Source organism: Panthera uncia, assembly GCF_023721935.1.
Source record: "Panthera uncia isolate 11264 chromosome A3 unlocalized genomic scaffold, Puncia_PCG_1.0 HiC_scaffold_12, whole genome shotgun sequence".
Taxonomy (NCBI): Eukaryota; Metazoa; Chordata; class Mammalia; order Carnivora; family Felidae; genus Panthera; species Panthera uncia.
In genome coordinates, this window is record NW_026057579.1 from 8923051 (window position 1) to 8949763 (window position 26713).

At 39.0% G+C, this 26713-nt stretch overlaps 2 protein-coding genes across 6 annotated transcripts in view; both read left to right on the top strand.

The window, feature by feature from the left end:
• The window catches only part of MAP4K3 (mitogen-activated protein kinase kinase kinase kinase 3), a 207365-nt gene extending 188773 nt beyond the window's left edge, over positions 1-18592 (top strand). For 2 of the 5 annotated variants that reach the window (XR_007462406.1, XR_007462408.1), the window contains 9 exons: positions 1779-1950; positions 5553-5621; positions 5706-5798; positions 11018-11088; positions 13628-13683; positions 14358-14605; positions 15931-16139; positions 17814-17909; positions 18395-18592. Coding sequence is in view for 1 of the 5 variants with exons in the window: in XM_049652249.1 (XP_049508206.1) it covers positions 1779-1950; positions 5553-5621; positions 5706-5798; positions 11018-11088; positions 13628-13683; positions 14358-14445 (549 nt within the window). In the remaining 4 variants the exon portion in view is untranslated. Of the gene's footprint in view, positions 1-1778; positions 1951-5552; positions 5622-5705; positions 5799-10992; positions 11089-13627; positions 13684-14357; positions 15790-15930; positions 16140-17813; positions 17910-18394 lie in introns of those variants that run through there. The other 3 variants (XR_007462407.1, XR_007462409.1, XM_049652249.1) reach the window with 3 other exon arrangements.
• Positions 18593-19216: 624 nt separating this feature from the next.
• CDKL4 (cyclin dependent kinase like 4) overlaps positions 19217-26713 on the top strand; it is a 48468-nt gene continuing 40971 nt past the window's right edge. Inside the window, exon 1 of the mRNA XM_049652250.1 lies at positions 19217-19298. The gene's annotated coding sequence lies outside the window, so the exon portion shown is untranslated. The remainder of the gene's footprint in view (positions 19299-26713) is intronic.

Genomic DNA, 26713 nt, shown 5'->3' on the forward strand with positions numbered 1-26713 from the left:
TATATATATATATATATATATATATATATATATATATATATATATATGACAGATTTTATCCAAAGCCTCTCCCCAGGTAAGGGGAAAGCTTCTAAAGAGAAGGGTTTGGGGAGTGTTGATGAAGAAGTGTCTGTACCCATGGGATGGAGGCACTCTGGCAGTCACAGGGAAGGAAGGAATACGGGAACAACAGTTGCACATAGAGCTTCACCTTCTAGCCACAAGGACCACATTGTGTTTTCTAACACGTGTGTGTGTGTATTTTCTGACACTTTTAAGAATAATAGTTATGGTGGACCTGTTTCACCTGTTTTTCTCCAGAATTTATTTTCTTCAGAATTTACATGTTGCCAGATTAAAAAATAAATCAAATTCAGTAGCTTTGTTAAATACTACCAATACTAACCTTGGGGGAAATTAAATGAAATTACAGCCCATTCATGAGAACAACAAAATCTAAAACATACTAAGAGTAGACTTACTACCATATGGATAAGACCCATATTTTTTGAAAAACAACCTTTTCTGTTGTGAGGAATATCATCAGCACCTCTGAATTCCCCATGGCACCCCATCCACTAGGAGTCAGCTCCCTTATTTTCCATTTTCACTGTATAAACGTACACCCCTAAGCCCCTAAAATTAGAATTAATTTTACCTGATTCTTCCCCAATATGTAAGTGGAGTCATAAAGTATGTATTCGTTTGTGTCTGGCTTTGGTGCAACATCAGATTTGTGTAGTTGTTGGGTATGGTTCTAGTTTGTTCATTTTCATTGCTCTGTGACTTCCCATTGTGCGAATAGGCCGTAACTTTATCTAGCTATTGTTGATGGGTATTTGAGTTACTTCCAGTTTTTTGTTATTTGAACAATATTGCTGTGAACATGTTTGCATCATGTCTCCTGTGCCTGTGTGTGCTCGTATTCTCTAGAAAGGATAAGAGTATTGCAGGGCCCTGACAGTCACAGATAATGTAGTCAGCCAGCATGGCCTTCCCTGCTTATGCTCCCATCACTTGGTGAGCACTCGTCTGCTCCTCCTGTTAATACTTGTTACTGTCAGTTGTTTCATTTTAGTCAGGGGGATATGGATCTTATCTCGTGGTTTAATTTCCTGATTACTGAGGATGTTAATGTTCTCCATCTATTTTCCCAAACTTACGAAATACGAATTTATTTAGTCTCTTGGTTGCAGTGTAAGAATACTTTTGAAATTATGTAAAAGTAAAATTGGTTGCATCGTAAGTGAGTTAATGAATAGCATCACCTGCGCCAAGAAGCTAAATTTCTCTTATTTATGGGTTTTTTTTTACTGTCCACACTTATAAGAGGAGTGTTTCTTGCTAATTAGCATTTCTGTGCTCTCATCCATGTTTGCTCAGTTGGATAAGAAAGCAGGGAAATATAACTGAAGCAGCATCCAATGGGGAGACAGGAGACTTTGCAACAAAGTCTGGGGGACCCTGGGCCAGTCCCCAGATTTCTGGATCTCAGTTACCACCTGGGTTGGACAGGTGATTTATAAGTTCCCTTATAGCCCTAATGTCTTAAAATTGTGTGATTTTTAACTTAACAACATTTTACAGTGTTAAACCTCAAATCAAATACTTTATAAATTGTGTTTTTCTACATACCCAGAGTTTCTGTGACAAGAAGCAGTCCTAATAGTAGAGAGTTATTTTCCATGTGTTTGTAGAAGTAAAAATTCTTAGTGCTCTCGTGACACTATTTGGCTTCCGTTTTCCTTTGTTTAATGTCCTTTTGTTTCTGTGTCTAGCACATAGATTTTCCTATACCTTGTCCGCTTCGAGTGTTCGAAATGCTGGTAGTTCCCGAACAGGAGTACCCTCTCGTCTGTGTTGGCGTCAGCAGAGGGAGAGACTTCAACCAGGTGGTTCGATTTGAAACTGTCAACCCAAATTCTACCTCTTCGTGGTTTACAGAGTCAGGTTTGTGACTTTTACTGAGTTATTAAGGCCGATACATATCAGTGGTTCCCAAACATGAGTATGGATCAGAATCCCCCGGAGGCCTGCTGGCCCCCACTGCCAGAGTTCATCTGGTCGATCTGGAGCAAGGCCTGAGAAGTTGCTCTTCTGTGTGCTCCCGGCTGATGCCGGTGACGCTGACACAGGCACCGCCCTGTCAACTGCACATACACAGGCCTCAGGCTGAGGAAAGTGATCTAAATAAAAGCAAAAACTGCATTGAGTCTATTTTCCATCATATTCTGGTAATTGAGACACAGGTACTATGCAGTCACTTTAATGAATTTTTTAATGATTCATAATTAAGATATAAATATAGCTAAACAAAAATATTTGAGGGTGCTTGAAAATCATTCTTTTGTACAATTTGTTTTCTTAAATTTTGATCTGCGTTGCCCAGTGGCGTAGCAGATCCTTTCTTCATACTAGTATCTTGGGAAATATTATTTCCAATTAATTATCTTTTTACAGAAATTTGATTATAGTTTGAAACCTCCAATCTTGTTGGTGTAGTCAGTACATATCAGTAAAACTTGTGTTTCGTGGTAAATAAATCTGATTCAACTTTTTACACTTTAAAAAAAGTGACCTGAATGGTCTTTTTTTTCCTGATTTTTAAAGCACTGTGTTTATTATGGAGCTCCTTTTGCTTTTTTTCCCCTTTAAAAATAACACTGCACAATGTTTTGCTGTAAAATAGACAGTGGCCATTTAAGAAGGCAATTTCATTATTTTTTTAATGTTTTATTTATTTTTGAGAGACAGAGAGAGAGAGAGAGAGAGAGAGAGCGCGCGCGCGCGCATGAGTGGGGGAGGGGAGGAGAGGGGAGGAGGAGGAGGCAGAGAGAGGAGACACAGAGTCTGAAGCAGGCTCCAGGCTCTGAGCCGTCAGCACAGAGCCAGACCTGGGGCTCGAACTCATGAACCATGAGATCATGACCTGAGCCGAAGTCGGATGCTTAACCAGCTGAGGCACCCAGGCACCCCAAGAAGGCAATTTTTAAAGGTCTTGCAGAGGCCTTTTGTCAGGGTCTTTGGGTTCTTAGGGAAATATTAAGAAGACAATTGGCCGATAAATATTGATTAGTCAGGAGTTTGTTGGAAGCCTAAAAGAGTGTTCACAAAAGGAAAAAACTTAGAGTTGTGGGTCTTTGACACTGAAAAAAAAATCATCGCAAACACATTCACAAAAACCTAGAGACAATTACATGACTTCCTGAAGCCCAGGAAACTTGAGACAGCTTTCCTTTAAGGACACATTGTTGAAGGAAAACATGGCTGGCCCTTGACAACGTGATGTGGCTTCCTTGGCTCCCTAGAATTCTCTGTTCTGCATTCTCTCTTAGACACCTATCTACCCTTTCAGACAGCGGGTGCACTCCTGCTTTCCTGATCTCTTCCTCCCTGCTTAATAGGAAGGCATTGTTGGGTGATTGATATTTTATTGTTAGTGGATTTCAGTTAATACCTTATTTCTCCCAAGCATTTTAATTTTAAATCCTTTTCTACTAATTGTTGAATGAAGGGCCTGATTTCTGCACAGAAGAATTTTGTACAGCTGTGTGGGTACCTTCATTCTAAGGAGCTTCTGATTTCATTCTCTTACTGTAATGAAATCACTTTATTAGGAGTTGGGTTTTTTTGTTTTTTGGAAGTTTTTTTTGTGAATTAACATTAGATTTCCTTTTTTTCTTTTTTAATATAATTTATTGTCAAATTGGCGAACATACAGTGTGTAATGTGTGCTCTTGGTCTCTGGGGTAGATTCCCGTGGTTCATCGCTTACCTTTAACACCCAGTGCTCATCCCAACAATAGAAACTAAGTATGATAACTACAGTTCATCTCTGGTTTTGAGATGCTAAGGTAAAAATTGAGTGAGAGAAAGTATGGTTAGAGTTTTGCATCATATGAAATTCTGAGTCATTGGTTTCCTAAACTGCGTTGCACTGTACAGCCCACCTGGGAAGTTTTAAAACTCCTGATACCTCAAGTCACATACGCCGCCAATTAAATAAGAATATCTAGACGTGGCAGCTAGGCATCAGTATTTTGTAAAGATCTCCGGGTGATTCTAGTGTTTGGTAACTAATTGATACAAGCAGTTGGTAAAACCTTATTTTCCTGACTTTCTCCCTGGTATGCTAGCCTGGCTTCCTGAACTGAAGTCGATTGTATAGATGTGTTCAGATTGTTAATTTTCACCCACGTATGTAAGAGCTACAAAGATCTGATTTCCAGGAGGCCTGTTCCGTGTCCTTTCAGCTCTGGTTGGTTACAGACGTACCAGGTCTAAAATACATTTGAAGGTCTAACGGCAGGCCTTGGATGTCCTAAGACTAATACTGTAGGAAGTAGAAAACAGTAACTGTAGGTCATCAGACCCACTCTCAAGGACACGTAAGGCCAGAAACAAAGGCCTGTAGATCAGCAGTTTCAGTTTTGATGTTCGTACAAAGTTTGGGGTAGCCTACTTTTCACTTCATGGAAAATCATTTAAACATTCTCTGTTTGGGGGTGCCTGGTTAGCGTCCAACTCTTGATTTCGGCTCAGGTCAGGATCTCGCAGTTCATGGGTTTGGACCCCACATTGGTCTCTGCGCTGATGTCATGGAGCCTGCTTGGGATTCTTGTCTCTCCTTCTCTCTACCCCTCCTCCACTTGTGCTTTCTATATAGATACAGATACAGATCTATATCATATATATATGTGTGTGTGTGTGTATATGTATATATATATGTATATATTTATTGATTGATAAATAAATATAATATTTTTTTCAAAAGCATTCTTGGAGCGCCCACATGGCTCAGTCAGTTGAGCGTCCAACTTCGGCTCAGGTCATAATCTTGCAATTCGTGAGTTCACACCCTGCGCCGGGCTCTGTGCTGACAGCTCAGAACCTGGAGCCTGCTTCAGATTCTGTGTCTCCCTCTCTCTGCCCCTCACCCGTGCGCATACGCACGCTCTCGCTCTCTCTCTCTCTCTCTCTCTCTCTCTCAAAAGTAAACAAACATTAAAAAACAATTACAAAAAAATTCCCAGTTTATAAGAACTTTAATAAATCTTAATAAAAAAAATGATTCCTGTTTGCATTTTGATAATATTTCATACTTCTCAAAATACTTCAGTATTTCTTTTAACTCATTTGTACTTGAAGTAGTTTGTTTGTCCTTCTGATTCATTCACTCAGTAAATAATTATTGCATGTGGTGCTGGACACTGCCATGTGATATACAAAGCAGTCCCTGGCCTTCTGAGCTTAAAAGCAGAAATCAGTCATAACTATAATATAGAGGATTAGACTCCTGATTTCACATATGAGTGAAAATAATGACATCACCAGCAGTAATGACAATAGTTAGTGTTCCAGTGAGCCCTGACTTCCTTCAGCACTTGCATCAGAGTTTAGACCCAAGCAGCCTGGCTCAGCCAGTACATATGTATAGCTAAAAATTTAAGTCTGTTTCAGATTCAGTGATGTTCAGAATTCTTGTTTTTAGGTCTCTGTGCTTTCAAAATTACTTTTTTTATGTCAGTTTATTGAGTTTGTTTGTGTTACAGATAGCCCACAGACAAGTGTTACTCACGTAACCCAATTGGAGAGAGATACCATTCTCGTATGCTTGGATTGTAAGTTTTTATTTATGAACATCTTATTTTAACACCTTCCTTTTATCTTAGTTTCTGAGTGACTCTCCCCCTCCCCGTCTCTAGGTTGTATAAAAATAGTAAATCTCCAAGGAAGATTAAAATCTAGCAGAAAATTATCATCTGAGCTCACCTTTGATTTCCAGATTGAATCAATAGGTAAGTGCAAGTTTTGTATTTCTGGTTTGATTGCAGTAAGAGCTGCTTAAAATATCTTACCTGATAATTACCTGAGATTATAGAAATATATTACTAAGAATACATTTTTTACAATACAGGGTATAATGAATATGAAGTCAACATCAGTCTTCACTTTTATACATTCTCTAAAATAGTTTAATAACTGACATCTAGAAATGTTGTCCTCCTTACAGATTTGACATTTCAAAAGAAATAAATACCATTTTCATAAAACAGGAATTTCCATTTCCTCCAAACTCCTGTGGAGTTTCCCTATAAGTACTTTAAAATTTAGTACTTAGTGTACTCTGTTGTACTTCTGCTGTTGTATCTGCTGACCAGAGCAAAATGTGAAAATGGCAAGAAGGAGATTCCATTATCTCATTCTCACATTTTGCTGGACTACGGTGTTTTCTGAAAAAGGATTTCTTATATATTCAGTATTCTAAAATTACTACATTCCAGGGGCATGTGGGTGACTTAGTCAGTTCTCTGACTCTTGATTTTGGCTCAGGTCATGATTTCATGATCATGAGATCCAGCCCTGTGTTGGGCTCTGCACTGGGCATGGAGTCTGCTTGGGATTCTCTTCTTCCCTCTCTCTCTGCTCTTTTCTCTCTGTTTCTCTTTCTGTCTCTCTCTCTGCTCTTCTCTGTTTCTCTTATTTATTATTATTAAATAATAAATTTATTTATTAAATTAAATAAATAAGTAAATATTAAAATGATTACATTCCAGAAAAATGAGGTAAAAATGATCACAGATGGTGCTGGGAATATGAATGAGAGCTAATTCAGTATTTAACTAGGCACAATTTTTTTGCTCTTCATTATCAATGAAAGATATTTGCACATATGTAAAGAGGGTAGGGCCAAGGACAGATAGTTCATTTGTTTTATTCCTGGTTCTACTTTTACTGTCTCCTCTAAGTAGAATGCCCTTCTTCCAGCAAGCAAATGCTGATGATAAAATGAGAGAAATCTCTTCACGATTTTAAAATGGAATCTGTGCGGGACGCCTGGGTGGCTCAGTCGGTTAAGCGTCTGACTTTGGCTCAGGTCATGATCTCACGGTTTGTGGGTTCAAGCCCCACATCAGGCTCTGTGCTGACAGCTCAGAGCCTGGAACCTGCTTGTGATTCTGTGTCTCCCTCTCTCCCGTGTCTGCCCCTCCCCTGCTCCTGCTCTGTCTCTCTCTGTCTCTCAAAAAAAGTTAAAAAAAATTGTTTTAATATATATAAATAAAAATAAATCAAATGGAATCTGTGCTTAAAAACTCATAGCCAAAGCCAAAGAATAAGATAAATAAAGAACAGAAACTCAAAGCAATATGTAGGCCTGCTGTGCTCCTTCTGATAAAGAAGACTAAAAGTATCCTGTAGGAAGTGGGAGCCAGAGCCTGGCTCCTTGCTTGAGGTGCCTAGTAATCAAGAGTCTCCCCACATAAAGCCTGACATCCTTATAGGAGACTGTTATCCACCCTTAAAAAGAGATAATCCCTATCCTGTACAGACTATTTCAGATTACTGACAAAGAAGGAATGCTGAACAAATCAGTGTTTAACACTGATACTAAAATCAAGCAAGGTTAGTATAGAAAACAAAAGAACCCATTCTCATGAAAGCAGAATTTGAACAAATCTGAAACAAAATAGTAAATAGAACTCCACACCATCAAGTATAATAGAGTTTATTTCAGGAAAGTAAAGATGGTTCAACATCAGAAAACCTGTTTATGTAATATATAATATAGCACATTAAATATTAAAAGCAAAAAGTCACATAACTTTCAGTAGATGCACAAAAAAAGCATTGAGTAAAATCCAGATCATTCATGATTTAAGAAAAAACTTCTCAGCAACTTAGCAATAAAAGGAAATGTTCTTCATCTAGGAAAGCCTATTAAAAATATTCATGTTTGGGGCTCCTGGGTGGTTAGGTTGGTTGGGCATCCGACCCTTGATTTTGGCTCAGGTCATGATCTCATGGTTCATGGGATCGAGCTCCAAGTCTTGCTCTGTGCTGACAGTGTGGAGCCTTCTTGGGATCCTTCTTGGGATTCTCTCTCTCCCCTTCTGCTTCTCCCTCATGCACATGTGCATACTCTCTCAAGTAAATAAACTTTTAAAAAATATACTTAAAAAATAATAAAAAAATACTCATGTTTCATGGTCAGATTCTGCCATTAAAGTCGAGAACAAGATAAGAATATGTGCTATCATCACATTTGACATTGTCTTACTAGACAAGGAAACTATGAGGATTAGAAAAAAGTAAAAGATCCTTTTTTGCTGATGATATGATTATATGGACTGTATAGCTCTCTGAGTAAACTGCTGGAATTAGTAAGAGAATTCAGAGTTGCTAGATATGACTCACACCAATAAATAGCTTTTTGATATGCCAGTAATTAGGAAATTAATAGAAAAAAAGATCTCACTGACAATGGCAATAAGATAAGAAATTTGGAAATAAATGTAATCAAAATATGTTTAAGACCATTATTTAGGAAATTCCAAGTTACTGTTTGAAAGCATAAAAGATTTGAACAAATGAAGAACTATACCGTGTCTGTGAATATGAGAAAGGTGTCAGTTCTTTATAAGTTAAACCACAAATTTGGTTCGTTTAAATAAAAATCCCGGGGCGCCTGGGTGGCTCAGTTGGCTAAGCATCTGACTTTGGCTCAGGTCATGATCTCGCGGTCCCTGAGTTCAAGCCCTGCGTCTGGCTCTGTGCTGACAGCTTGGAGCCTGGAGCCTGCTTCGGATTCTGTGTCTCCCTCTCTCTCTGCTCCTCCCCTGGTTACTCTGTGTCTCTCTCTCAGAAATATATAGACATTAAAAAACATTTTTTTTTAAATCCCAATAAAGTGATTTGTGCCATATGATAAGCTGATCTAAAAATTCATGTGACACACAAAAATAAATTCAAAATGGATGAAAGACCTAAATGTGAGACCGGAAACCATCAAAATCCTACAGGAGAAAACAGGCAGCAACCTCTTTGACCTCAGCCACAGCAACTTCCTACTTGACATGTCTCTGAAGGCAAAAGTGAACTATTGCAACCTCATCAAGATAAAGAGCTTCTGCACAGCAAAGGAAACAATCAACAAAACTAAAAGGCAACCAACGGAATGGGAGAAGGTATTTGCAAATGACCTATCAGATAAAGGATTAGTATAAAAAATCTATAAAGAACTTACCAAACTCAGCACCCGAAAAACAATCCAGATGTGAAGAAATAGGCAGAAGACATGAATTGACACTTTTCCAAAGAAGACATCCATTTGGCAAACAGACATATGAAAAGATGCTCAATATCACTCATCATCAGGGAAATATAAATCAAAACCACAACGAGATACCACCTCACACCGGTCTTAGTGACTAAAACTAACAACTCAGGAAACATCAGGTGTTGGCGAGGATATGGAGAAAGGGGAACCCTCTTGCTGTGTTGGTGGGAATGCAAACTGGTGTATCCACTCTGGAAAACAGTGTGGAGGTTCCTCCAAAAATTAAAAATAGAACTGCCCTACGGCCCAGCAATTGGACTACTAGGAATTTATCCAAAGGATACAGGAGAGCTGATTCAAAGGGACGTGTGCACCCCAGTGTTTGTAACAGTGCTATCAACAATAGCCAAATTAAGGAAAGAGCCCAGATGTGCTTCAACTGATGAATAGATTAAGAAGATGTGGTGTGTGTATGTGTGTGTATGTATATATGTGTATACATACATGTATGTATACATACACACATACATACATACACAATGGAATACTACTCAGCGATGGAAAAGAATGAAATCTTGGCATTTGCAACAATGTGGATGGAACTAGAGGGTATTATGCTAACCAAACTAAGTCAGTAAGAGAAAGATCTCATGATTTCACTCATATGTGGAATTTGAGAAACATAACAGATGATCATAGGGGAAGGAAAGATATAACTAGAAAGGGAGGCCAACCATAAGAGACTCTTAAATACAAAGAACAAACTGATGGTTGATGGGCATTAAGGAGGGTGCTTGTTGGGATGAACACTGGATGTTGTATGTAAGTGATGAATCACTGGAATCTATTCCTAAAGCTAAGACTATACTGTATGTTAATTAACTTAAGAATAAATTTATTAAAAAAAAAAAAGGAAAAAAAATAAAAATTCATGTGAAAGAGTCAAAGGCCAAGAACAGTAAAATAAATTTGGATGAATACTTGCCCTACTCAGTATTGGAACTTTTATAAAGCTATAGTGATTAAGACAGTGTGGGATCAGACGGATAAAAAAGTAGAAGAGTGGCACCAGAAGAGAAGGCTCAGAAGTGGACCTACATGTAAATGGAAATTTATAGCATAAATATGTCAATGGAAAATGGTGGACTGTTCAGCAAATGCTGGTGATGCAATTGCTTATCTGTAGGAAATAAAATTAGATGTCTTCCTCACTGAATACACACAAAAATATGTATTAAATATGTAAATATTAAAAGCAAAACTAAAATTTTTAAAAAGTATGCCTGTGTCCCATTAATTCTGTTTCTAGAATTAGAAAAATTTGCACACGTATTAAAGAAGAGGTACAGAATGTTTATTACAGATCAAAAACCTAGAAACAGTTCACATGTTCACCATACCCCACGTATGAAAGTCGGAAACAGTTGATACAAAGTTTGATATTGTGTAGTAATAGTAAAAACATGCATGAGAATGACAAGCATCAAATTTATAATAGCGGATATGTCAGGGGGAAAGGAAGGCCTGGAATGGACGGGGCCAGCTGCTCGGGCTGTACTCAGGTGCTGGCTGAATTTGGTTGTATTTTAAACGAAAGGCATATAATGGCCAAATGTCAGGATTTGAGAGTTGAGTGGTAGATACGTACGTTTCTGTGCTCTTCTCATGTTTTTCGGTATGTTTGAAATATTTTATAATGTTGTCATTTTCTCAAAACAAAAAGTTTCTGTAACAAAACAATATTTTCAATGAATCTTCTTTTTTCTTGCCAAAAGATGACTCAGTTCTGTCTGGTATATGTATATTTTTAATTTCAGTAGTAAAGATGCCATGTAAACACGGAATAGCTGACATTAGTTCTTAATGGAAGTACTGCTGTGCAAGATAGAGGGACAGAATGATGCTTATCGGTTGAACTTTTGTACTATTAACAGTAACTGAGCTGTTCTTGCCTGCTAGTTTGCCTACAAGACAGTGTGCTAGCTTTCTGGAAACATGGAATGCAAGGTAGAAGTTTTAGATCTAATGAGGTAAGTAGTCTTTTCAAAATTATGCCCATTAAATAGGCATGAAACTATCAGATTCTACTTCAAACAATTTTCTTTAACTTTGCCAAGTTCCTAATGGATGCGAGGAACACTTGATATGCTCGCTGTTGATGTTCAGTGTATTCAGTCTGGTGATGAGGTTCATAGCGTGTGCTCTGCAGCCACCTCTCTTTCTGCATTCACCCAAACGACTTCAGTGCGCATTTTGTGTGCAACCACATACTCACTTGTATATTCGGGACAAGAATTTCCTAATACTGCTAAAAGTGATTTCCTCTCAGCTCTCCAACTCTCCCAGCCCATCCCTTGGAACAAGAGTGCAGATGCTGGCTCACCCCGTCTTGAGGCACCATTTCTACTTTGGATTTCAGAAATGATGACCAGAGCAGGCTTATAAGTCAAGGATCCCACATTCCTCTCCAGCCACCTTGCCTCCTATTTCTCTTACCCTCCTTCACTTGGCATTTATAAGACTCTTTGCCCCTTTTTCTTCCTACCTAAATTTAACTCCAGGAACAATTTAACTCCCAAGTCTTGTGAGTCAGTTCAGCTCACCATTTCCACCAGAGAGTGCTGGGGTTACAGACATTGTACTTGGCCCCGGGAATATTACAGGCAAGTGAAACCAGAAACTCTCCCAGTACCCCCAAATCAGTCTCAGCAGTATAACTTTCACTTGAACATTAGAGGGAAACGAAAACCTTCGGCTCCTCAAGCAAGAAAGCTCGTTTATGCCCCAGACTGTCATTCTGAGCTCAGAGCATTTCTGCTAACCAAGTGGGCAGTGTAGTAGAGCGACCGTCAGCATGAGTTCCAGAGTTGTGACGCCAGGTTCGTTTCTCCGCCCTGCAGTTTAGTACATGTAGCCGTGGCATGTCACTTAGCTCCTTTTCATTTTCAAATGGGAGATAACAATAGTACTTATTACTTCATGGGATGATTAAGGGAAAGGAAGCATGCGATGTGATTGGCATAATGCCTGATTTACAGTAAGTATTTGATAAAAATCCAAGGAGCGCCTGGCTGGCTCTGTCGGTACAGCATTCGGCTTTTGATCTTAGGACTGTAAATTTGAGCCCCATGTTGAGTTGTAGAAGTTACTTAAAAATAAAATCTTAGAGAAAATACAGTTCGGGCTAATATGTTCCTAGCAGTAATTCCCACAAGAGGGTTCACTTCTCAGGAAGATGTTTTAAAATCATCTGTGGAAATTGAACAGGGAAGTAAGAACAGTCAACAACTAGTAAACACCAGGCAGAGAAAGAAAGGCACCATAGGCAGGATACAAAAGAACAGTTTTTACAAAAAGACAAGGTTGCCCCCAAAATCACCTGAGGGGCTTCTTCAAAGTGCGCCGGTAGCCCTTACTGAGTACTGCTTGTCCAAAAATATGTCGAAGATCAGTCATGAGCACGATTACTGAAGTGAGCATGTTGTATCCTTCAGGTGTGCTGGGTTCCAAAAGAGTTGAGAATCCCTGATGTTTCCAGAATAACTAATTGTAGAGGTACTAATGCAATGGGGAGAAGTTACTGCCATTATAATTTGGAATGTTTCGCATTCAATAAGCAAAAGGAGTGGGTCTTTCTTTCTTCTGTAGACATATCTTTAACTCTCCAGCTGGTAATCGGTCACACTGAAGACTTCCTGAAGGCTGTATGCCATCAGAAAACACTATTTCAAGAGACTGGGGGGGGGGGGGGGCGGTGGATATGGGAAAGAAAAGTCCTCTGTTGAGCACTCCCATAGCTAGGCATTATACCCACTGATACTTTTAAGAATACTGCACAAGACTACCGCAGAGTAGATATTTTCTCTCCTGTTTTGCAGAAGACAAAACCATTTTCAACAAAATTACGTACCTTGCCCAGTGTCATAGCTAGTAAGTGGGATTCAAATTCCAGTCTTGAGTTTGTCCCATCATGCCACACTGCAGCCTTTTAAAAGTAAAAGGGCCCGATCAAAGTGGCTTGCTGCTGCAGTGGCCTTGCTGTTAGCATTAACCTAACTGACAAAAGGTTTTTGTTAAATAAATGGACTGGGTGCTTGCTTTTAAAGTTTTCCCTTGAGGTCTAGAATTTTGTTTTGTTTTGTTATGTTTTTATTTAACTTCCGGTTAGCTAACATACAGTGTAATAATAGTTTCGGGAATAGAATTTAGCAGTTCATCACTTACATGTAACACCCAGTACTCATCGTAACAAGTGCGCTCCTTAGTATCCACCACCAATTTAGCTCCTCCCGCCTGCCCACCTCCCCTCCAGCAACCTCAAGGTCTGTAATTTAATAAGTAAATGGTTTTCCTATTCTCCTATTTTAGGATTAATTTGAAATTAGCCATGTTTTTCCTAGGCTAACAAATTGACGTATCTCTGTGCTGACTTAACAAGTTAACAGTCATATAGGGATCTGTTTTCATCTTAGGAATTATGTTTCTTTTCAATAGAGTTATAAATTAAATGCCCATATAAAATTGTGTGCCTTTAACTTTGGGAATTAAATTTATATTTTAATTGAACAGGTAACACAAGAAATTTCAGATAACACAAGAATTTTTAGGCTGCTTGGATCCGACAGGTATGGAAAGGGGTTGTACTAAAAACATAGTACTAAATGTGTTTTATAAAATCCAGCATGAAACTGATTTCATTTTCAAGGGAATTGAAATTTCTACAGTAATATATTCAACATTGTATTTTTCACACCAAAGAATCCACAAGTCAGGAAGTTATAAAGCCTTTGAGAATGTACCTGCTGTTCCAAGTAACAGGAATATATAGATCTGTCAGTACTAATTTTGCATTACGGTGCTGTCCAAAGTGTGACTTACAGCACAAGAAAGAAGAAATACCATATGCTGACAAATAAAACTTTTTGGTTTTAGCGCCAGATAGAATTTGTAGGTTCTATTCTGATATATTTCCTGTTTCTTGAATGACAGATTGTTTTATACTTTATGAGAATTAAGTTCCCCCAAATTATTCCAAACACAGGTTTACCCACCCCCTGCTCCCTGACTCTTAAAACAGCACTGGCTTAGAGGTGGGAGGTGGTGGGCAGCAAAATTACTTACCGGAGCTGGAATTGGTTCTTTAACTATAATGATTTGCAAATGATGGTCTGCCCACAAATCAAATAAACAGTATTTTATGGAGGCATAAAATGAAGAAGTAATGGAAACTGTTTCTGCTGACATTAGTTTTCAAGAATAACTTTGTTCTGCTACATGTTTTTTTGTTTATTACTTTTAGGGTCGTGGTTTTGGAAAGTAGGCCAACTGATAACCCCACAGCAAATAGCAATTTATACATCCTGGCGGGTCATGAAAACAGTTACTGAGAAATGTTGTGCTTTGACAGTTAACGCCAGAAAAGAAGGACACTACCGCGGCAACATTAACGAATGCTTGAAGCTGTACAAAGGCTGCAGTGACCTGGCTTCAGTTACTTGTAATTTATTGTGGCATGAGACAAGATGGGGGAAATTTCTGTTTTAAGTGGTATGGATATATTTAGCATATTGAACCACACAAGTGCTTAATTCATTGTTAATGTAATCTTTGTACATATAGGCAGTATTTTTCTGTGAAACTTCATATTGCTGAAGACATACACTAAGAATTTATGTAGATAATGTACTTTTATGAGATGTACAAGTGAGTGTCTTATCTGTACAGATGTAAATGTTGATGAAAAATGCAATTGGGGTTAATATTTTAAGAATTCTTTAGTATATTCTTGGGTGTGGCTATATTACAAAACGGGATGCTGGCAATGAAACCGTACATTTAACACTATTGTATTTTTATTATATGTAATTTAGTAATATGAATATAAATCTTGTAACTTCCAAATTGTAATGGAGGCTATAATCATTTTATAATCTTGTTTTTAATTTTAATGCAAGTACACTGGTGTTTATATTTGCACAGAGTATTGATACGTGATGTATTAAGTCACAAAAGTAAGCTGTGACAATGTCAATATGCATTTGGCCCCACAACATCTTTTTTAAATGTCTTTGGATTGTTTTCTATGTGAAACAAACCAATTAACCACCTGTTGTAGTAACTGGTCTTTTTATATTTAAGCAGAATCCTATAAGATTGTTTGTGCTTAAAAATATACCTTTGAAAAAATTTTGAATCACAGAATAGCGGTACCTATAATAGTGACGCTGCAATTGTTGTCAGAATTACAGTGTGCACAAAGAATAAATCAGCGTTATTAGAATCCACACTAAACATTTCATATAGTCACGTTGAAGAACTATAACATTCCATCGAGTGGAGTGGTTCAAATTTCTAGTGGGATTTTTACTTTGGTTGGCCTTATTTTATGCTCGTTTTCCTATTTCTTTTGACTTAGAGTATTAATACATGGCCAAAATAATTTAGTTACTACCTCATATAAACAATATAATGGTTACTACACATCACAGGAACTTAGCTTTGGTTTAAAGTCATTTTTGATTGCTTTTTTCCAATGGAATATGTATATACCAAGTTTTAGCAAAAATGCACACTCTGGCTCTTTTTTGGTATATGTTCTTTATATTTTAATGTGGGTATATACACTAGGAACAAACTAAATTGTGATTTATGGTCTTCACTTATTTTAATTGATAATGCTTTTAAATATGTTTTTGATTGTACATAGTGTAAAATAAACATGTTTTTTAACACACGGTTGTACAGTAGCTTGTTATCTGGCTTAATCTATATAGAGTAAGACTAAAATATATTAAGGAGAAAAAAACGTTTACTTATTCTGCATACCCATTCTGGTCCCTCAGATCATATTTTTATTTGATCTGTCATCTCAGTTTCATAAAGGGGCATCATCTGTAGAATCTTCAACTTTCTGATGAGGAAGATCAAAACATCCATAGTCTTAGGAAGCAGGTGTCGGCAAACATTCCTCATCCCAATCCTGCTCACCATCTGCTTTTTGTAAATAAGGTTTTATTGGAACACCACACCACATACTCGTTTATGTGTTGTCTGTGGCTGGATTTGCTGTACAGTGACCGAGGTGAGTGGTTCCGAGAAAGCTGTATGGCTTACAGAGCCTTAAATATTTACCAACTGGCCCTTTATAGAAAATGTTGCCGACTCCTGGGTTACAGAAAGGAAGGGGACAGTGTTGGGGAATGCAGTTCTGGAGGTTAAGGAAGGGGACAGTTGGGTGGGAAGAACTGGATTGTGTGTCATGAGGCGCCATTTCTACTCTTGTTAGTTTCACTACCCTTCTCTGTGACTTTAGGGAATTTACTTGACTCTAGAACAGTTTCCTTATTTAAAAACATGACTCTAAGTCATATAGGTATAACATTATCATCAGTTTGTTGAAAAACAGAGACTCACGGAATTGATTTTCAAGAAATCAAGAGCTGTTCTTGGCATTTATTGACAAGGCTGTCGATCCTTTTTCTGGGCCAGTTTTTTCTAGTTTCCGAGTCCTATATGTTACATAAAGGGTCACATCTCAAAAAAGATTCAGCCATCCTATTTAATTGTCAAACAGAATTCTTCCCAGAAATGCAACTGGTTTGTAGGTCACTCATGGGCTTTTTAAAAATGTGGACCCCTGGAATCACTCCCTGGGGATGAGGCCCAGTGACATACTATTTTTATAAAGTTGTACAGATTATTCTGATGTGCAGCCCCTGTGTGGGAAACACTGGTTGACTTGAATTTAAATCAGTTTTCTGAGGGTGGTCCAAGGATCACATGCCTCAGAATAATCTGATGACCCTTAAAAATGCAACTTTGTAGCTCTACCTGGTAAGTTTTGACTAAGGATCTTTATTCACTCAAAAGGAAAAGAGCCACTCACCTGAATGTTGGAAACAATCTATTTCATCTTCATTAAACAATCTATCTCATGAGCTAGTTTCTTAGACATTAGTGTTGAGATGAGATTGGTTGTTTCTGGGCCCATTGCCATCATTCAGCTTGCAAGTGCGCCACTGATTTCAGAAGAGATCAGGAAATAAAGAACAAATAGCGGTTTTCACCATTGTTAGAAAGAGATGAAAGTGTGTGCTATACAAAATACTAGGTAAGCACTAAGAGTCTGACTTGACGGAATATGGTAAGTGCCCAGGGCTGTGTGCCAGGTGGCTATCCTACATGCTTTATATAGATTCTCCCACTAGAGCACCACAACAGCCCAGTGAGTAGGTATTGTTAATGCTCTTTCACAAATGAAGGAACAGGCACATACAGCTTAAACAACTTGCCTAAGAATAAAGCTGGTAAGTGATAGAGCTAGGATTTAAACCCAGGCCACTTAGTTCAGAGTGCATACTCTTTAAGTACCATACTAAAGTATGTATTCCACAGAATACAAGCAATATATATATATCCACTGCCCTCTAAAATATAAGCATTTTCCCCCCAGGAAATTAGATTTATTTTCACCAGGAGTTGAATTCCAAATTCTGATTCTCACTGTGTCTTGCAACAAGAGAAATTAACTTTCTGTCTTAATTTATTTTTGCTTTGTCAGAAAGCATTTTCTTTATTCAAAGTGTTTCGTGTTTTGTATTAGAATAAGAGGATTTGCATAAAATTACAACTAAAGCTTAAGTAAGTGTAGTCAAAGCTCATTGCAAAGACGTGTGTGTGTGTGTGTGTGTGTGAGAGAGAGAGAGAGAGAGAGAGAGACTCCATTATTTAACCAACTTCTATTGATAACTTTCAGTGTATCCAGACACTTCACTGGCACTGGAGAAAAGATGGAAAAGGCGGCATTTCCAGTATTCAAGGAGCCCATTTGGTTGAAAAGCGATAAAAAAAGGTACAAAAGGCTGCACCGAATTCTGCTTTGGGAGAAGGAAAGCCTTTATGCAGAAAGTTCTATATAATCCAGGTGGTTGATGGGTGAATAGTTTATGAAGTGCAGGAGAAAAGGGTAGCAAGCTGTAGGCTAGATCTTGAATGCAGGTGCAAGGAACAGTGGTGATACATGCAGCTGAGTTTAAGGTGCCTGGAGCACAGCAACAGGGCATGAAGCTAGAAAACAGGTTGGGCCTGACTGTAGAGGGCTTCCCCACGAGAAAGGAGCTCTAGTAGTCTATAGTTTCAGGAACTTCGTAGATGGAACACATGACCATGGAAACAGGCCGCTGGGTTTGCGCGTAGTGATCACCTGTGTCCTTACTGAGAAAATTTTCTACAGCATGATGAAGGCAGAAATGGGTAGATGTGAGTTTAGGTAGATTTGAGGGTATGCTTGGTCTTGAAGGAGAAAGGAGATAAACATTTCTGGCTTTGTTTTCTAAGCAAATGAAGGCAATGGAAAACTGAAGATGAGAAAAAGGGAGTAGAGCGACCTGAAGGAAGAAGGGGAAGTATGGCCACCCCAATCCGGCATGATGGGGAGCATTGTATTGATGCTGAACAAAGTATGTATGTGCTCATTAACATAGCATTTTTAAGTTCCTGTTTGGAAACAAGAAGAGTAAGCTTTGGCAAAAATGATACTGTCCAGCGTTCATCACATTATTTGCCTGACTTGCTTCCTCACTGGCTGGCAAATTGGTCTCTGAATCAGCTCCACATACTACTACCCTGCTCGCTGAATTATGAAAACGGCAGCAACGTGTACCATAGCTAATAGCTGCCTGTCACGGATAAGCCTCCAGAAGTTTGCTGAAAAGCTATTTGGACAATAAAAGCAGGACTGGAAAGTCCTGACTAATAACAGAGGATCTGACAAACTGAAAGTCTCTGCCCAGGCAAGGAAACAGCCTCATTTCAACGTTTACATGCGCTTAATTTTAGTGCTCTTGAGGACTCGGAGAGGAACAGGACTTCGTACAATCAAGTGTTACTGGACAAGTAGCTTAAATATTTCCTGAGCGCCTTCTTCGGGGCCCCTTCGGGGTTCCAGAGAAGAAGCTTCTCCTGTGTCTGCACTACGACGTTGCGGCCCTGCCAGACGTTGCCCACCGACACAAGGCGGCGGGGCCACGGCTTCCCCTGCAGCAGGTGCGGCGGCGGGGGCGGGGGACCGCTCCGGAAGTCGCCCTGCCCGCGCGCCCTGAGCGTCCGGTTGCCCGGGAGACGCCGCGGCCGTCAGCTCCGCCGTCGCCGTGCGGGTGGCTGCCTGCGCACAGCGACCCCCGCCGGGTTGGGGCCGCTCGGGGCTGCGCGAGATTACGTCGCCGCCGTCCGGGTCCGCGCCGTAAGTGGAGGCGCTAGCGGTGGGTCGGGGGCCTGCGGGCTGGCGCGAGGGGCTGATGGCGAGAGAAGTGGGGTCTGCTCGCACGCTGCCAGAGAAGGGAGAGTTCCCGAGGGCAGGGGAGCGGGCTGCCTTCCCCTCTGGGAGCCTCCGGAGGGACGGGGAGGGTGGGGGCGAGGGGCTAGAGGTGACAGGGTGCTCCCGCCAGCCTCACGCCCCACCCGCTGCGGCTCCCTAGGAGCTAGAGGGAGATGCGGTCCTGGAGTGGCGAGCGGCGGCGGGGACGCACCCGCGCTTTGGGAGACCCTTGTGTGGCCGAGAGGCTGAACTGCCATCGAAGGGTCGAGACCTCTTCAGAGGCCTGGAAATAAAGAGGACTATGCCAAGCTTCCAGATATGCGTATAGATGAAATGTGGTGGTTGTTTTTTTTTTTAAAACAAAATTAGTTTCTTGGGTTATATAAATTATATGGTCTTCTGGTTTCCTGGGGAGTGCTTTCAATTCATCTGTGCCATCACCAAGACAAGCTTATTAACAGGTGTGTGTACTTTCGAGGTTCTGTAATTCAGGGTTATGTTCATAAGATAGATGCAGATGGGTCTTGCATCTGACTTTCCGGGTCAGTTTTATAAAGACGAATACTGCAAGTTTGGTTGCACTGGAAACACTACTAACAACATAGCACATGGTGAGTTGAAGTCTGCAGAATCCAGCTGGTCTGGCCTGGTCTTGAAAAGGTCTCCTTTCCCCCTAATTCCTAATGCCACCATTTACACCAGTTTCTTATAAACTTCAGGAAATGTGTCAGTATTTTTTCACCCCATTACTCTCCTGTTTCTTAATTTTGTTTTTCTTCCCCCTGCGCATTCCATAGGCTTGCTTGAGCCCTCAGGACCTGCTTTGTGATACAACCATGGAAAACAATCTGCCTCCCAGTGTTTTCTCTGTTTCTGTGGGCATCATTTCCTTAAGACTAAGGAAATTAAAAAGAAAACTTTCAAAGAATTTAATGATCCACTCAAGTATCGTATCCATCTTTCTGTATTTACCAGTGGGCCTAAGTGTATATCTGTTTTTACCTTTATACACAGAACTTCATGAATTTAACAGATATTTGGTAAATTGTGAAGTCAGGAGACCCCATAGCCAAGATATAGATATAGATATAGATATAGATATAGATATAGATATAGATATAGATATATAGATATAAGATCACTAAGGATAGTGAAAAATATTTTCAACCAATTTCATCTATTCCCTGGCAATAGCTATATCACTGCTTAATCTTGATTTCCTGCCCAAATACTGTATTAACAACCAAAACGTGATTATTTCCTTTGCTTAAAAGAGAGTGATTTCACATAATTAGCAGAAAGGTTAGAGAATAAAATTACGGAAGGACTTCAATAGATTTAGCACCTGCCATGTGCCAGCCGATGGGCTAAGGATGCAAGTCGGATGTAATGAATAATGCGTAAAAAAGGAGTGGGGAAGTCATGAACACAGTATGTGTGCAGAGAAAGATTGGGGTTGGGGAAGGCTAAGAGAAAGGACATTTGAATTGAATTGCAAAAGATGAGGATTTCAGGATCAGACCTTCCCAGCAGTGGCATAAGCAGAGACAGATCTGAAAATGTCTGGGGAAGAATCTGAGGAGCATTGTGGGAAAGGTCCATTGGGACCAGAGTGTAAAGGACTGTAAATATCATACTGTAATCTGAAGTTTATTCTGTGGCATTAGAGGCCGTAGGACATTTCTGAGGAAAGGCAACATCTGAGGATATTGATGTTTGAGAAAGATGTCTTTGGTGTAATGGAAGTTGATATGCAGGAGAAAAGTGAGTTAAGACACTTCAGTCCCACCATATATAGGTTTTTTAAATAGCTGCATTTTGATATAATAATTTCAAACTTGAAAGAATAGTACAATGAACTCCCATACATCTATGTGATTCATTAATTATGCTCCATTTGTCTTATCATTTCCTTCCTGTCTCTCCATGTATAAATACGTGTATATTAATTTTTCTGTCTGTACCTTTTGAGAGTAAGCTACAGACATCATGCCCCTTTACCCTTACTTATAGTTCAGGTGTATTTCCCAAGAACTAGGCCATTTTCCTACATAACCACAGTACGGATTACATAAAATCAGGAAATTCAGTACGTATTCCACAGTCAATATTTAATTTTTTGTTTTTACATTTATTTATTTTTGAGAGACAGAGAGACACAGAGCACAACGGAGGAGGAGCAAAGAGAGAAGGAGACACAGAATCTGAAACAGGCTCCAGGCTCTGAGCTGTCAGCACAGAGCCCAACGCGGGGCTCGAACTCACAGACTGTGAGATCACGACCTGAGCCAAAGTCGGACGCCTAACCAACTGTGCCACTCAGGCGGCACCACAGCCAATATTTAGATTTCATCACTTAGCCCAAGTATAATTCTTTATAGTTATCCCATTCAAAAATTCAATTTAGCATCACACATTGCATTTCCTTTTCAATCTTTTTAGTCTCCTTCATTCTGGAACAGTTCTTTGACCTTTGTCTTTTATGACCTTAACATTTTTTTAAGAACACGGGCCAGTTATTTGTAGGATGCCAAAGTAAATTTGTCTACTGTTTCCTCGTGATCCGATTCAGGCTTTGCATTTTGGGCAGCGGTACCACTGAGGAGTTGCTGGGTCCTTCTCAGGGGTACATTTGCCTTTTCTAGAAATTTCATGTAAATGGAATCATATAATATGTGTGTGGGTGGGGAGTTGTCTGGCTTCTTTCACACATATGTTTTCAGTTTTATTTTTTTATGCTCATCACACTATAGTATGAATCAATACTTTCCTTTTAATGCTGAACAAGTATATCATTGCATGGATTTTCATTCATTAGTTGATGTGCATTTAGATTGTTAGATTGTTTTTAACGGGAGCTCTTATGAATAATGATACTATAAACACTTGCATACATGTCTTTGTATAGACCTATTTTTATTTTTCCTGGATAGATACCAAAGAGTGGAAGTGCTGTTTCTGTTTAACTTTTATTTTAAATTTGTGTTTAACTTTTAAGATATTACCAAACTGTTTTCCAATGGGACTGCGCCATTTAGCCTTCCTACCATTAATGTGTGAGAGTTCCAGTTTCTATGTATCCTTATCAATCCTGGATATTGTCACTCTTTGTCTTTTACTCCTTCTGGTGGGTACATAGTGGTATCTTATTGTGGTTTTAATTTACATTTCCTAATGACTAATAGCATCCTTTCATGTGCTTATTAGACATTCATATATCTTCTCTGGTGAAATATCTATTCAAATCTTTTGTTCATTTCTGGGGTGACTGGCTGGCTCAGTTGGTAGAGCATACAACTCTTGATCTTGGGATCATGAGTTCAAGCCTCATGTTGGGGGTAGAGTTGACTTAAAATCTTTTGTCCATTTTTAACTTGGGTTATCTGGCTGCCTGATGAGTTGTAAGAATGCTTTATGTATTGTGGATACAGATCCTTTTCTTTTTTTTTTTAATATTTATTTTATTTTTGAGAGAGAGAGAGACAGAGTGTGAGCAGGCGAGGGGTAGAGACAGAGGGAGACACAGACTCTGAAGCAGGCTCCAAGCTCCAAGCTGTCAGCACAGAGCCCAACTCAGGACTCTAACTCACAAACCGCGAGATCATGACCTGAGCTGAAGTCGGACACTTGACCGACTGAGCAAACCCAGGCGCCCCATGGATACAAATCCTTTATCTAATGTTTTCTTTAGGCTCTGTCTTGTTTTTTCATTTTCTTACTGGGTCAGTTTTTTTGAAGAGCAAAAGATTTTAATTTTGATGAATTCCATTTTATCAATTTTTTTCTTTTATGTATCATGCTTCTGGTGTCGGATCTTAGAAATCTGTGCCTAACTTAAGGTCACAAAGATTTTTCTCTTAATTTTTGCTAGAAGTTGTACAGTTGTAGCTCTTACATTTTGATCTGTGATGCATTTTGAGTTAGTTCTGGTATATTGTGTGAGGTACTTAAGTTTTTTTGTTTTTGTTTTTATTTTATTACATATGTACACCAACTGTCCTAGCATCATTTGTTGAAATGATTGAAATGATTGAAAACAATCTTCTTTTTTCATTGAATTGCCATCGCATCTTTGTGAAAAGCAATTGACTGTAAATAAAAGGGTCATTTCGTGACAGTCCATTCTGTTTCACTGATACATATGTCTGTCTTTATGCCAGTACCATATTCTTTTCATTTACTCTAATTTTATGGTAAAATTTGAAGTCAGGTATTGTAAGTCTTCCAGTTTCTTTTTATTCCAGTTGCTTTGGCTGTTCTGGGTACTGTGAGTTTCCATACCAATCTTAGGTTCATTTTGTCAATTTCTATCCCCCAAAAAGAGTCTGTTGGGAATCCATTTTTGTTGTTTTTGTTGACTTGTTCTCCCTCACCCCCTCCCCCCACCGCCCTTGAGTATCAGAAACACTTTCCTTTTGCTTAGCGTCCCTCATAATGTTTTAATTGGAAACTGGGCATTTCAGATAATACATCAATGCTGGATTCCAGTTTTCTCCACTGAGGATTTTTTTGTGGGTTGGTTTTTGTGTTTGCAACCTGCCTGTATTCTAGAATCTACCTCCTTCCAAACGTGTGACTGTTGATGTCTGTGTTCAGTTTTTTAATTATTTTAGCCTGGCTTTCTAGGACTCACCACTGTCTGCATAGTTTGGTGGTCACCAATAATTTGAGCAGCAGTGGTACTTAAGCACCTCTAGGCATAGTCCTTCATCCTCTTCCAGTGGACCAGTGTGTGGGTTGGGCACTGCATTCAGAGTTCAGTCAGCCCTCAAATCTGCCTCAGGACCCTACTGGGTCTTCCCTCTGTATGCCTCAGAGTTTCCCAGTTAGCCAGAGATATGTGGAAAGCCAAACTACCCCTTCTGGGGCTCTTCCATGATCTTCCCATAAATTTTTGGCTACTCTGCAGCTCACTCCACCTAGAAGTACATCCTTAGGCTTACAAAGCTGTGGGGCTTTCCCCTGCTGGTTTCCTACTGAATTTTACTTACAGTCCTGTCACGGGTTTTCAGCCTGTCACGGGTGTGAGCCATATCAAGCACATTTTCCCTTGGAGTAAGGCTTCTGGTTCATGGCCAGTTCACAGTAGTTGTGGCAGTGCCCCTGCTGAGCTGGGGGGATGAGGGTAGAGGAGGAATGGCAGCAGGTCCAGGCAGAAGCCACAGACCCCCATTGTTCTTAAGTGGAATTCTAACTGATCATGAATAAGTACTTTTCAATTTGTTTTTTACCTTTGGTTGATTTCCAGAGCCCCCACATTGTTATGGGTTGGTTCGGGCTTTCATTTTACTTTTTTGACAATTTTCCCTGGCCTTGTGTTTTCGGAAGAGAATTTACCAACCTCTTTACCCCACAGTAGTCAAAGTCTGACCCCTGGTGCTTTTTTGTAGGATTTTTAAAAAATAAACTTTCTTTATTTCTTATGCAGAAACCACTTTATTTTTTTTTTTTAATTTTAATGTTTATTTTATTTTTGAGAGAGAGAGAGAGAGAGAGAAAGAGAAAGCATGAGCAGGGGAGGGGCAGAGAGAGAGGGAGACACAGAATCCGAAGCAGGCTCCAGGCTCTGAGCTGTCAGCACAGAGCCCAACGCGGGGCTTGAACCCACAGACTGGGAGATCATGACAGACGCTTAACCAACAGACACTTAACTGACTGAGCCACCCAGGTGCCCCAGAAGCCACTTTAAATTCTCAATCTTTAGTCAGGTAAATTTTCGTAAATGGTATTTTTCTAGAAAATTATCCATTTCATCTAAGTTTTTAAATACATTTTTATAGATGCCTGCATGGGGCGCTTGAGTGGCTCAGTTGGTTGAGTGTCTGACTTCAGTTCAGGTCATGATCTCACGGTTCGTGAGTTCCAGCCCCGTGTGGGGCTCTGTGCTGACAGCTCGGAGCCAGGAGCCTGCTTTGGATTCTGTGTCTTCCTCTCTCTCTGCCCTAACCACCCTCCCTTTCTCTCTCCAAAATAAACACTTAAAAATAAATAAATACATAAATAAATAAAAATATAGATGCCTGCAAAGTAGACTCATGATTTTGAAAAAAAAAATTGTTCTGTTTTATTACCTCTTGTTATTTCTTATTTTGTATATTCATTCTTTCTCCCTTTTTTCTTGAATAAGGTAGTTACAGGTTTGTTTAATTTTTTTAAGGAACTAGGATTTGGGTTTATTAATTAGATCTATTATTTCTGTATTCTCTATTAATTTCTGCTTCAATGTTATTGTTTCTCATGCTTTATTTTGGTTTATTTTGTGGCTCTTTTTTAGATTATTGCATTTATTTATTATTTTTACTCTTTTATCTTTTCTTCTATATTGTTTTGATCCCTGGATTTTTTCTCTCAATTTCTATATGTCAGGGTGTCTCAATCATGGCATTATGAACTTTTCAGATAGACCATTCTTCTTGTGGGGCTCTGTCCTGGGATAAATATTAAGCAGCATTCCTGGCCTCTACACACTCATAACAATCAAAAAAGTCTCCAGACATTGAAAAATTCCTCTGAGGAACAAAATGATCCCCAGTTGAGAACCCCTGCTTTAAATGTATCTCATTGATTTCGATATGTAGTGTTTTCATTATTTTTTTTTTAGTTCCATTATTTCAGTTTGCATTTCCCCCTCTACCCAATAGGTATTTAACTGAAGGCTTTTTTAGTTTCTAGGTAGAAGGTCTTTTTTTTATTATATATATATGTATTTTTTTAAATTGTATTAATTTCTAGTTTGATTGTGATCAGAATGTTTTTATAATATTTCTAGTTTTTTACACTTTCTGATGTGTGCTTGAGAAGAAGGTAGATTTTAGATTATCAGAGTATATAATTCAATATATCTGTCTCCTAAAGATCTACCTTATTTGTTATATTGTTTAGGTATTCTGCATAGTTACATGTTTTTTTGTTTTGTTCTGTTTTTTGTTTTTTGTTTTCCATTGGCCTTGCCTTTTCCTCAAACTGGTGTGTTTAAGTGTCATGATTAATGTGTTTCTATACATGTCTCCTTACATGTCCTAAATAAAGTTTCTGCTTTATAACAGTAATTGCTATGTTATTTGAGGGCTGTTATATCTTCATTGTGAATCGTGGCTTTTAGCATTAAAAACTTCCCCCCTTCTGTCGTATTTAATGCTTCCTGTAGCTTTAATTCTATTTTGTCATAAATCTCTTTTCTTTATATTTCCATTTGTCCTGAATACCTCTGTTTGTCTTTTTATTTTTAACCTTTCTGAATCACTTTGTCTTAGATGTGTCTCTTGCATATAGCTTATAGTTGAATCTAGCTTTGTGAGCCAAATTGAAATCTTTTTCATTTAATCAATGAGTTAAGCCCA